The following is a 13,393-nucleotide window of genomic DNA, read 5'->3' on the forward strand; positions in this document are numbered from 1 at the left end:
CACTCCTTTGTTTGTTTGTTTTTTGAGAGACAGAGAAAGAGGGAGAGAGCTCCTGCATACATAGAGCTCATGTGTGCAGAGGGAGAGGGAGAGAGAATCTGAAGTCTTAAGCAGGCTCCACCCTGAGCACAGAGGAGCCAGGGCTCAATCTCAGGACCCTGAGATCATGATCTGAGCTGAAATCAAAAGTCAGATGCCTGGCTGACTGACCTGCCCAGGCACCCCAGGGCTTCCTGATGAGACTGAGTCCCATGTAGGTGGTCCCCTGTCTGAGCAGATTCCACGTAAGGTCTCTCTAGTGGGTAGGGTTCCCAAAGTGGGAATGACTCCATCACAGTGGAGGATCCCAAAGTGAGAGGCTTTCAGGATGAGTGGACATCCCTAGGTAGGCAGAGCTTCCACAAGACGAGACTCCACATTGGGCAGAGTCCCTGAGTGGGTGTGGTTAGCAGGGGGGCGGGGTTCCCAGAACTCCTTAGTTTCCTAGGTTGATAATGGGGCCTCACAGTGTACATCCAGCCGCACTAGAGTTTCAGCGGTGCCCTCCGAGTTCTGGCAATGCAGCTGATAGAAGCCGTCGTCAGCGCGGGTCACATTCCATAGCTGCAGGGCTCCACCAGACAGGATGCGATGCCGCGGGCCACCAGCTGGGGGAGATCAGTGTGAGGAGCCTGTCTCTCCAGCACGGGAGACCTGCACCCCTTTCTGTGGCCTCTCCACGCACCTGGGCTGAGGCGGTAGCCACGGAAGGTCCAGTTGAAGGCCTCAGGGGCAGGGTTGGCAGATACAGACACTGGCAGCAGTGCCTCGCCCTGCTCCACCGCAGTCACCACAAACACTTGCTCTCCCAGGAACTCCGGAGGGTCTGTGGGAAGGGCGCCACCAAGAGTCAAGATTGTTGTAAAGGTTGGGTTCTGGGATGGATTTGAGATCAGGTATAAGGGTTAAAGTTGGAGTCATGAATAGACTGAAGGTTGTGGACAAGGTATTCAGAGATGAGCTCAGCTATTATGAGTTCAGGATAGAGGTTAGGATCTAGCTTAGGAAGAGAGTAAAGGCTAGAGTCAGGTTAAAAGACGGAGAGAAGGGATGCCTGGGTGGCTCAGTTGGTTGGATGACTGTCTCTTTGGCTCAGGTCATGATCCCGGAGTCCTGGGATCGAGTCCTGCATAGTGCTCCCAGCTCCATGGGGAGTCTGCTTCTCCCTCTGACCTTCTCCTCACTCATGCTCTCTCTCATTGTCTCTCTCTCAAATAAATAAATAAAATCTTAAAAAAAGAAAAGATGGAGAGAAGGCCTCCAGAGCAAGATGGCTGAGGAGTAGGAGACCGAAATATCAGGTCCCAAGAGTTCAGCTACATAGTTATAAAACCATTCTGAACACCTAAAAACTCAACAGGAGATAGAAGAGAGGAAGAGCAGCAACTCTAGAACAGAAAACCAACCACTTTCCGGAAGGTAGGACATGCGGAGAAGTGAATCCAAAATGATATACAGGAAGATAGACCTCAGGAGGAGGGCCAGCTCCTGGCAAGCGGTGGAGCAGCAGAGCACAAAATTAGAACTTTTAGAAGTCTGCTCCATTGAGGGACGTCACTCCAGAGGCTGAGTGGGAAGTAGAACCCTTGCAGAGACAGTTTGGTCTCAGGTTCTGCCAGGTCACAGAATGATCAAGGGTGTCTGAGTGTAGCAGAGCTCCCAAGTATCAGAGCAGGAAGCCAGCTACAGAGACAGAGCCGAGGAGTGAGCTCTCAGCTCAGGGTTACCTTAAACTGTGATCCGTGGCACAGTCGAACCACTGCTCTTCGAGCAGGGACCCCACAAGTGGCAAACCTGGGGAGACCCCCTCCTTTTTCCTCTGGGAGGAGCAGCATGAAAGCACTCTGCAGGAATCTGCTGGGTTTGGAGACTCCAAACGGGTAGTGTGCCAGAGATAGAAATGCTCCGTCACAGGCTGGGTGATCTTGGAACATGGCCAGAGACCAGGGAGATGGGGGGGGGATTGATGGCTTTTCTCTGAGGGCACACTGAGGAGTGGGGCCTGAGCTCTCATCTCCTCTGGGCTAGAAATTGGGAGGCTGCCATTTTCATTCCCATCCTCTAAGGAGGATGTTCAGGAAAACAGGAAACAGGAAAGCTCTATGGAAAACTTATAGGGAACAAAAACTCCAGAGAGCAAACCCGAGCAGATTTCTTAGCCTGGCCCCCAGCAAGGGCAGTGCAATTCAATCTGGGGCAAAGACATTTGAGCATCATAGTAACAGACCCCTCCCCCAGAATATCAACAAGATCAGTGAGCCAAGACCAAGTTCACCAATCAATAAGAACTGTGGAACTCCAGAGCTAGGGGAAGGTACCACATAGAATTCATGGTTTTTTTCCCATGATCTTTTAGTCTTTCAAAGTTAAATTTTTTAAATTTTATTTTTTCTTATTCTATCTTTTAATTTTTTTCCTCTTTCCTATTTTAACATTTTTAAACAATTTTATCTTATCAATACCATTTTAAAAACCTTTTAAATTTTCATTGTTATAGTTATATTTTATCCCTTCATTGTATTTAACCTTATTTTTTTGTATACGTAAAGATTTTTTTTTTTCTTTACAATTTTGGGATACAATTTCCTCTACTAGATCAAAATATACCCTAAATCTAGTGCATGGCTTTGTTCTAGTCTCCAGCCTGATCGCATTCTTTCCTCTTTTTTTTCTTTTTTCAACTACTTCTTATCAATTCCTTTTTTAGAATTTTTTTTTAATTTTCATCTTTACAGACATATTCTATCCCTTCATCATGATTACCCTTATTTTTGTATATATGTAAGTTTTTCTTTCTTTAAAACACCCCAAATCAAGTGTGTAGCTCTGTTCTTTTCAGCAGTCTAATATATATATACATGTTTTTTTTCTTCTCCCCCACCCCCCAGTTTTGGGTCTCTTCCAATTTGGTTAGTGTATATTTTTCTGGGGGTTGTTGCTACCCTGTTAGTATTTTGTTCTCTCATTCATCTATTCTTATCTGGATAAAATGACAAGGTGGAAAAACTCACCTCAAAAAAAAAAAAAAAAGAACATAAGCAGTACCAACAGCTAGGGACCTAATCAATTCAGACATTAGTAAGATGTTAGAACCAGAGATCAGAATGATGATTACCAAGGTGCTAGCTGGGCTCAAAAAAAGCATGGAAAATACTAGAGAATCGCTTCCTGGAGAGATAAAAATCCCTTTTTGGAGAAATAAAAGAACTAAAATCTAACTTAGTTGAAATTTTTAAAAAAAGCTATTACTGAGGTGCAATAAAAAATGGAGGCTCTTACTGCTAGGATGAATGAGGTAGAAGAGAGAATTGGTAATACAGAAGACCAAATAATGGAGAATAAAGAACCTGAGAAAGAGAGAGATAAACGACTAATGAACCATGAGGGGAGAATTCGAGATCTAAGTGATACCATAAGATGAAACAATATTAGAATAATTGAGATCCCTGGGGCACCTAAGTGGATCAGTTGGTTAAGCCACTGCCTTTGGCTCAGGTCATGATCCCAGAGTCATGGGACTGAGTCCTGAATCTGGCTCCCAGCTCTGCAGGGAGTCTGGTTCTCCCTCTGACCTTCTCCCCTTTCATGCTCTCTCTCATTCTCTCTCTCTCTCTAAAAAAGAAAATAAACAAATAGAATAATTGGGATCCCAGAAGAAGAAGAAAGAGAAAGGGGGGCAGAAGGTATATTGGAACAAATTATAGCAAAGACTTTCCCTAAATGGCAAAGGGAACAAGCATCAAAATCCAAGAGGCACAAAGAACCCCCCTCAAAATCAATAAAAATGGGTCCATACCCTGTCATCTAATAGGAAAACTTACAAGTCTCAGCGACAAAGAGAAAATCCTGAAATCCTGAAAGCAGCTCAGGACAAGAGGTCTGTAACACACAGCAGTAGAAATATTAGATTGGCAGCAGACCTATCCACAGAGACCTGGCAGACCAGAAAGGACTGACATGATATATTCAGAGCACTAAACAAGAAAAATACGCAGCCAAGAATACTATATTCAGCTAGGTTCTCATTGAAAATAGAAGGAGAGACAAGCCTCCAGGACAATCAAAAACTAAAAGAATTTGCAAACAACAAGCCAGCCCTATAGGAAATATCGAAAGGGGTCCTCTGAGCAAAGAGAGAGCCTAAAAGTAACAGACCAGAAAGGAACAGAGAGACAATATACAGTAACAGTCACCTTACAGGCAATACAATGGCACTAAATTCATATCTTTCAATAGTTACCCTGAATGTAAATGGGCTAAATGTTCCAATCAAAAGACACAAGGTATCAGAATGGATAAACAAACAAGACCCATTGATATGCTGTCTACAAGAAACTCATTTTAGACCCAAAGACACCTCCAGATTTAAAGGGGGTGGAAAACAATTTACCATGCTAACGGACATCAAAAGAAAGCTGGGGTGGCAATCCTTATATCAGATAAATTAGATTTTAAGCCAAAGACTATAGTAAGAGATGAGGAAGGACACTATATCATACTTAAAAGGCCTGTCCAGCAAGAAGATCTAAAAATTTTAAATATCTATACCCCTAATATGGGAGCAGCCAATTATATGAACCAATTAATAACAAATAATAACAATTACAAAATCAAAGAAACACATCAAAAATAATACAATAATAGTGGAGGACTTTAATACCCCCCCTTAACAAAATGGACAGATCATCTAAGCAAAAGATCAACAAGGAAATAAAGGCTTTAAATGACACACTGGACCAGATGGGAATACCAGATATATTTAGAACATACCATCCCAAAACAACAGAATACATATTCTTCTCAAGTACACATAGAACATTCTCCAGAATAGATCACATCCTGGGTCACAAATCAGGTCTCAACCAGTACCAAAAGATTAGGATCATTCCCTGCATATTTTCAGACTGCAGTGCTCTGAAACTAGAATTCAATTGCAAGAGGAAAGTTGGAAAGAACTCAAATACATGGAGGCTAAAGAGCATCCTACTAAAGAATGAATGGGTCAACCAGAAAATTAAATAAGAAATTTTAAAAATTCATGGAAACAAATAAAAATGAAAACACAACTGTTCAAAATCTTTGGGACACAGTAAAGGTGGTCCTGAGAGGAAAGTATATAGCAATACAAGCTATTTCTCAAGAAACAAGAAAGGTGGGGCACCTGTGTGGCTCAGTGGGTTAAGCTTCTGCCTTCAGCTCAGGTCATGATCTCAGGGCCCCAGGATTGAGTCCTGTATCGGCCTCTCTACTCAGTGGAGAGCCTGCTTCCCCCGTTCTCTCTGTCTACTTGTGATCTCTCTCTCTCTGTGTCAAATAAATAAATAAAATCTTTTAAAAAAGAGGGGTGCCTGGGTGGCTCAGTGGGTTAAAGCCTCTGCCTTTGGCTCAGGTCGTGATCCCAGGGTCCTGAGATTGAGCCCTGCATTGGGCTCTCTGCTTGGCCAGGAGACTGCTTCCCTTCCTCTCTCTCTCTGCCTGTCTCTCTGCCTACTAGTGATCTCTGTCTGTCAAATAAATAAATAAAATCTTTTTTTAAAAAAAGAAATAAACAAGAAAGTTATCAAATACACAACCTAACCCCACCCCTAAAGGAGCTGGAGAAAGAACAGCAAAGAAAACCTAAACCCAGCAGGAGATGAGAAGTAATAAAGATCAGAGCAGAAATCAATGGAATAGAAACCAAAAGAAAAGTAGAACAAATCAGTGAAACTAAGAGCTGGTTCTCTGAAAGAATTAATAAGATTGATAAAGCCCTGGCCAGACTTATCAAAAAGAAAAGAGGAAGGACCCAAATTAATAAAATCATGAATGAAAGAGGAGAGTTCAACCAACACCAAAGAAATACAATTACAAAACCATATTATGAACATATTACTATACTCCAGCAAATTTGACAATCTGGAAGAATGGATGCATTCCTAGAGACGTATGTGCTACCAAAACTGAACCAAGAAGAAATAGAAAACCTAAACAGACCCATAACCAGTAAGGAGATTGAAGCAGTCATCAAAAATCTCCCAAAAAGCAAGAGCCCAGGGCCAGATGGCTTCCCAGAGGAATTCTACCAAACATTTAAAGAAGAGTTAGTACCTCTTCTCCTGAAACTGTTCCAAAAAATAGAAATGGAAGGAAAACTTCCAAACTCATTTTATGAGGCCAACATTACTTTAATCCAAAAACCAGACAAAGACCCCATCAAAAAGGAGAATTACAGACCAATATCCTTGATGAACACAGATGTAAAAATTCTCACCAAAATATAGCCAATTGGCTCTAATAGTACATTAAAAGGATTATTCACCACGACCAAGTGGGATTTATTCCTGGGCTGCAAGGTTGGCTCAACATCTGCAAATCAATCAATGTGATAAAATACATCAATAAAAGAAAGAACAATAACCATATGATACTCTCAGTAGATGCTGAAAAAGCATTTGACAAAATTCTTGATCCAGGGGTGCCTGGGTGGCTCAGTGGGTTAAGCGGCTGCCTTCGGCTCAGGTCATGATCTCAGAGTCCTGGGATTGAGTCCCGCATCGGGCTCTCTGCTCAGCGGGGAGCCTGCTTCCCTCTCTCTCTCTCTCTGTCTGCCTCTCCATCTACTTGTGATTTCTCTGTCAAATAAATAAATAAAATCTTTAAAAAAAAAATTCTTGATCCAAACTCTTCACAGTGTAGGCATAGAGAGTACATACCTCAATATCATCAAAACCATCTATGAAAAACCCACAACAAATAGCGTTCTCCTTTTTTTTTTTTTAAGATTTTTTTATTTATTTGTCAGAGAGAAAGAGAGCGTGAACACAGGCAGACAGAATGGCAGGCAGAGGCAGAGGGAGAAGCAGGCTCCCTGCCAAGCAAGGAGCCCGATGTGGGACTCGATCCCAGGACGCTGGGATCATGACCTGAGCCGAAGGCAGCTACTTAACCAACTGAGCCACCCAGGCGTCCCCAAATAGCGTTCTCAATGGGGAAAAACTGAGAGCTTTTCCCCTAAGGTCAGGAATATGGCAGGGATGTCCACTATCACCACTGCTATTCAATATAGTACTGGAAGTCCTAGCCTCAGCAATCAGACAACAAAAAGAAATAAAAGGCAACCAAGTTGGCAAAGAAGAAGTCAAACTCTCACTCTTTGCAGATGATATGATACTTTATGTGGAAAACCCAAAGACTGTACTCCAAAACAGCTAGAACTCATATAGGATTTCAGTAAAGTGTCAGGATATGAAATTAATGCATGGAAATCAGTTGCATTTCTATAGACCAACAGCAAGACAGAAGAAAGAGAAATTAAGCAGTCCATCCCATTTACAATTGCACCCAAAATCATAAGATACCTAAGAATAAATGTAATCAAAGAGACAAATACTCTGTATAAAGTCTTTGGAAGAAAACTAAAAAGTACTCATGGAAGAAATTGAGGAAGACACAAAGAAATGGAAAAACATTCCATGCTCATGGATTGGAAGAACAAATATTGTGAAAATGTCTATGTTACCTAAAGCAATCCACACATTTAATGAATCCTTATCAAAATACCATCAATTTTTTTCAAAGAAATGAAACAAATAATCCCCAAATTTATATGGAACCAGAAAAGCCCCCAAATAGCCATAGGAATGTTGAAAAATAAAACCAAAGGTGGCAGCATCACAATTCCAGACTTCAAACTCTATTACAAAGCTGTCATCATCAAGACAGTATGGTAGTTAGCACAAAAACAGACACATAGATCAATGAAACAGAATAGAGAGCCCAGAAAGGGACCCTCAACTCTATAGTCAACTAATCCTCAACAAAGCAGGAAAGAATGCCCAATGGAAAAAAAAAAGTCTCTTCAGCGAATGGTGCTGGGAATATTGGACAGCCACACGCAGGAGAATAAAACCTGACCATTTCCTTACACTGCACACACAAAAACAGACTCCAAATGGATGAAAGTCCTCAATGTGAGACAGGAATCAATCAAAATCCTTGAGGAGAACATAGGCAGCAACCTCTTCAACCTCAACCTCAGCAACTTCTTCCTAGAAACATCACCAAAAGCAAGGGAAACAAGGGCAAAAAATGAACTATTGAGACTTCATCAAGATAAAAAGCTTTTACACAGCAAAGGAAACAGTCAACAAAACCAAAGACAACTGACAGAATGGGAGAAGATATTCACAAATGACATATCAGAAAAGGGGCTAGTATACAAAATCTATAAAGAACTTAGCAAACTCAACACTTAAAGAACAGATAATCCAACCAAGAAATGGGTAGAAGACATGAACAGTTGAAGACATGAACATGAATTTCAGCAAAGAAGACATCCAAATGGCCAACAGACACAAGAAAAATTGCTCAACATCACTCGGCATCAGGGAAATACAAATCAAAACCACAATAAGATACCACCTCACACCAGTCAGAATGGCTAAAATTAACAAGTCAGGAAATGACAGATCTTGGCAAGGGTGCAGAAAAAGGGGAACCCTCCTACACTGTTGGTGGGAATGCAAGCTGGTGTAGCCACTCTGGAAAACAGTATGGAGATTCCTCAAAAAGTTAAAAATAGAGCTATCTTATGACCCAGCAATCACCCTACTGGGTATTTACCCTAAAGATACAAATGTAATGATCCAAAGGGGCACATGTACCTGAATGTTTATAGCAGCAATGTCCACAACAGCCAAACTATGGAAAGAACTTAGATGTCCATCAACAGATGAATGGATAAAGAAGATGTGGACACACACACACACACACACACACACACACACACACTGGAATACTATGCAGCCATCAAAAGGAACGAACTCTTTCTATTTGCAATGATGTGGATGGAATTAGAGGGTATTATGTTAAGTGAAATAAATCAACCAGAAAAAGACAATTATCCTATGATCTCACTGATATGAGGAATTTGAGAGGCAGGAAGGGGGATCATGGGGGGTAGGGAGGGAGAAAATGAAACAAGATGGGATTGGGAGATGGGGCGCCTGGGTGGCTCAATGGGTTAAAGCCTCTGCCTTCGGCTCGGGTCATGGTCCCGGGTTCCTAGGATCAAGCCCCTCGTTGGGCTCTCTGCTCAGTGGGGAGCCTGCCCCCCCCCCAACCGCCTACCTCTCTGTGATCTCTAGCTGTCAAACAAATAAATAAAAACATCTTAAAAAAAAAAAAAAAAGATGGGATTGGGAGGGAGACAAACCATAAGAGAGACTTAACCTCATGAAACAAACTGAGGTTTGCTGGGGGGTGGGGAGGTAGTGATAGGCTGGCTGGGTTATGGACACTGGGGAAGGTATGTGCTATAGTGAGTGCTGTGAAATGTGTAAGCCTGATGATCCACAGACCTGTACCCCTGGGGCAAATAATACATTATACGTTAATTTTTTTAAATGCAAAAAAAAAAAAAAAAAAAGAAGTTGGAGAGAAGTTCAGGAGGGTTCACAGCAGGGGTTAGAATAGAAGGCAAAACGGAGGTTGTGCAGGATAGGAATTGGTGTAGAGCCAGGGTCCATGATAAAGATCAGGAAAGTTTCAAGCTTTAGAATGGAGATAAAGGACGGTGTCAAGGTGAAGACCCAAGTAGTGTAAGGTTGGGAGGGAATCAAGAGGGGTTCCACATACACAACACGTTGAGGCGGTAGAAGGCGCTCATGGTTTCCCGTAGTTCAGGGCTATGGGCTTGGCAGGTCACTCGGTGGCCGTGGTCTCGGGATGACAGTCTCAGAAGGACGCTCCTAGCTGCTGCAGAGCCTTTGAATGGGGCACTACGGGGTGGTGTGGCCACGCTTTCCAGCCTGTGGCCGGAGGAGGGGTGGTAGGGTCAGGTCAGGGCTAGCACAGAGATGAAATCAGAGCCAGAGGAGTGGTAGGTACAGGACAGGACACCAGCCAGGGGTGGGGAGGAGGGCACAAACGGTGAAGGGGCCTGACCAGAACCAGACAGAGGAGGGGCCACTGGTGCTCTCACCTCTCCCCTTCCTTGTCCCACGATAAATTGACGGGAGGGTTGCTGCTAACACTGACGCAAGTTAAGTTTAACGCATCCCCTGGGCGCAGAGCTGTGGCGTTGGCCAAGATCGTCACGTTGGTAGGGGGAACTTCAAGAACAGACCAGAAGAGAAAGACTCAGAACTGCATCCGCCTTGCCTAGATCCCAGACTCTGCAGCAGCGTCCTGGCTGTCGGTATGTATGCACTGTCCGGCAGCCTGGCTCTGGCTTAGTTCCCTGCTGCGACCAAGCCCTCCCCCAGACCCTGGCTAGGAGCGCACTCACACTGCACCACAAGCTGCGTGGATGCGCTGAGTTGACCCGCCTTGCACGTGAACTTCGCCTGGTTGTCCGATGGACCCGTGATCAGTACAAGCTCTCGGGAGAACGTGCTCCCTGACTTCTCCAGACTTCCCAGCTGCACCCGCCGCGGCTCCTGGGGCTGCCGCGGTTCGGTCACCGTCCGGGAATCCTGAGGACAAACACTGACTGGGGGACCGCCTTGCCCTGCCATTACCCCAGAAACAGCCCCATTCGTGTGATGAGGAAAAGGGGCCTCCTTCCCCTGGAACCCAGCTAAGGTAGAGGAATGGGGACTAGAATAGAGCACCTCCCACCAGGGGCCCCAGAGCCTATCCTGGGTCACCAGAGCCCTGAGGTTTTACAGAGGGAACCCACCTCCAGTCCCACGCCCCATCTCTGCGCCCCACCTTCACGGCTCTCTGGAGGCCAGCAATGGTTGGTGCCCCCTGCTGACCTTCCCCTCCACTCCTCAAAATCCATTCCAACTAAGCAAACAACCACACGCCAGGAAAGTCCCATGGAATCCCCAAGCCTTTCCCAGAATTTCTTCATCTTTTCCTATCTTTAGTTCTTTTTCTTAAAATTCCCACTTTCCCCCCAAATTTCCTTCGATTGTTCCCTTAACTTCATAGTCATTCACAGATTTCTGAATCTTTTCCCAATATTCCCTTATTACACTAGTCTTTTTTTTTTAAGATTTTATTTATTTATTTGACAGACAGAGATCACAAGCAGGCAAAGAAGCAGGCAGAGAGAGTGGAGGAAGCAGGCTCCCTGCTGAGCAGAGAGCGGGATGCAGGGCTCAATTCCAGGATCCTCGGATCATGACCTGAACCGAAGGCAGAGGCTTTGATCCACTGAGCCACCCAGGTGTCCCTTACACTAGTCTTTTACTAGAATCCTTTGTATTGACCAAATTCTTGGCATTTTCCCCCAACTCACCCAATTAAATTTCATTTCTATAATTCCTAGTCTTTCCCCTGGAATTTTCACTAGCCCCCTAAGTTCCCAGGATTTTCTCAGAATTCGCTCAGAATTTATTTTATTTTATTTTAGTCAAGGTTTTTTTTTTTAAGATTTTATTTATTCATTTGACAGACAGAGATCACAAGTAGACAGAGGGGATGGGAGGGGAAGGAAGCAGGCTCCCTGCTGAGCAGAGAGCTGGATGCAGGGCTTGATCCTGGGACCCTGAGATCATGACCTAAGCTGAAGGCAGAGGCTTTAACCCACTGAGTCACCCAGGCACCCCAAGGTTTGTTGTGTTTTTTTTTTTTTTAAGATTTTATTTATTTATTTATGTACCAGAGAGCGAGCAAGAGAGAGGGAGAGAAAGAGAGCTCGAGAGTACAAGCAGTGGGGGTGGCAGGCAGAGGGAGAAGCAGGCTCCTTGCTGAGCAGGGATCCTGACTCAATCCCAGGACCTTGAGATCATGACCTGAGCCAAAGGCAGATGCTTAACTGACTAAGCCACCCAGGTGTCCTGAATTTCTTTTAATTTTAATGGAATTTCACTTTCTTACCTCCAAATCCCATGAATGGAATTTTATATTAATAAATTTTCAAGTTCTGTGGAATAATTAGTCTTTCCCCCAAATTTCTAGCCTTTGCCCATCATTGTCCTGGGACCTGCAATACTTGTTCCTTCCCTAAAATTTCAGCCATTTCGTCTGAATCCCTAAGATTTTTTTTTTAAGATTTTTTATTTATTTATTTGACAGATAGATATTATAAGTAGGCAGAGAGGCAGGCAGAGAGAGAGGAGGAAGCAGGCTCCCCGATGAGCAGAGAGCCCGACGTGGGGCTCGATCCCAGGACCCTGGGATCATGACCTGAGCCGAAGGCAGCGGCTTAACCCACTGAGCCACCCAGGCGCCCCTGAATCCCTAAGATTTAACCAGAATTTCCTTTACTTTTGATGAAATTAATTGCCTTTTCTCCAGAATTCCCAGAGTTTTCCTAGGATTCCGTTTCATCCTCATGGCATTTGTGTCTTTTCCAGTTCCTTACCAAAACTCAAACTCTTTAGTATTTTTCAAGAAATTCACATTTTTCCAACATTTCCGAAGACTCTGGAGGAGACAGAAAGGGGCTCTGTCTTCCGCAACCCCACCCCACAGCCCTTTCTGGCCACCTCCCTAAGCCCTTGTTTGGCACCAACCTTGAGCCAGGTAAGAGAAGGTTCTGGGTTGCCTCCAATGGCCAGACACACCAGCCTCACTCGAGTCCCAGCCCGGAGGCGTTGTCCCTCTGGGGGGCCCTCTATCCACAACTTCTGGGCAGGATCTGTGAGGAAAGCAAGAAGAGTGGCTTTTCTCTCTGCGTTGGGCCTGAGGGTTGGGGGGAGGGTCTCTAAGGAATGGGGCACCCCCGGGGGGGCAAGGGTGGAGGCTCACTCACATTTCACATTCAGGGTGAGTGACTTCTTGAAGGTCTCTTTGGTGAAGGCCTCGCTAAAGGCCTCACACGTGAGAGTCAGACCATTGTCTTCTCGCCGCACCAGGAACGTGAGGTTGGACATGGAGATGTGGCCGCCATGCAGGCCCTGCCAAGGAGCGAGCTTCAGACTTGGCAACAACAGCACTCCCATCCCCGGTACCCAAGGTCTGGGCTCACCCCAGACCCTAGCAAGGACACAGAAAGCATCTCCACCCCCTCCTCTGTGAGACCCTGGAGGCCAGACTCAGTCACCCAGGCTGCCAGGCCCATCCTCTCCCAGATCCAGGAGTTGTGCCCTCAGCTCCCTCCTCCCTCAGACCCAGGAGTCTGGCCACTGCCTCACATCCATGACCATCTCTTCCGTGGGCACCAGCTGCCGCCAGCCCAGCCACCATCGCAACAGGACCCGTGGGCGACTGGACTTGGTGACGCAGGAGAGCGAAACGTTCTTGTTCTCAGACTGGGATGCGGATCCCAAGATGGTAATGGCACTGGGGGGGACTGCAGGGATGACGGGCAGAGGAGAGACGTGAAACTTGGCTGGATGCCTCACAGACCGGCCCCGACAGGGGACTGGGGACAGATAACAAGGTCTTTGGCATCAGATAGGCATGATTTGGGGGCACA

At 45.0% G+C, this 13,393-nt stretch overlaps 1 protein-coding gene across 1 annotated transcript in view; it reads right to left on the bottom strand.

The window, feature by feature from the left end:
- Nucleotides 1-13,393, bottom strand: part of NPHS1 (NPHS1 adhesion molecule, nephrin) — a 28,651-nt gene that overhangs the window by 12,304 nt on the left and 2,954 nt on the right. The window contains exons 9-16 of the mRNA XM_059153123.1: nucleotides 13,110-13,267; nucleotides 12,728-12,872; nucleotides 12,489-12,613; nucleotides 10,310-10,496; nucleotides 10,004-10,133; nucleotides 9,658-9,830; nucleotides 725-865; nucleotides 507-647 (exon numbers count right to left, since the gene is read on the bottom strand). Of these exons, the coding sequence (XP_059009106.1) occupies nucleotides 507-647; nucleotides 725-865; nucleotides 9,658-9,830; nucleotides 10,004-10,133; nucleotides 10,310-10,496; nucleotides 12,489-12,613; nucleotides 12,728-12,872; nucleotides 13,110-13,267 (1,200 nt within the window). The remainder of the gene's footprint in view (nucleotides 1-506; nucleotides 648-724; nucleotides 866-9,657; nucleotides 9,831-10,003; nucleotides 10,134-10,309; nucleotides 10,497-12,488; nucleotides 12,614-12,727; nucleotides 12,873-13,109; nucleotides 13,268-13,393) is intronic.

The sequence above is a fragment of the Mustela lutreola genome, chromosome 16 (genome assembly GCF_030435805.1).
Source record: "Mustela lutreola isolate mMusLut2 chromosome 16, mMusLut2.pri, whole genome shotgun sequence".
Taxonomy (NCBI): domain Eukaryota; kingdom Metazoa; phylum Chordata; class Mammalia; order Carnivora; family Mustelidae; genus Mustela; species Mustela lutreola.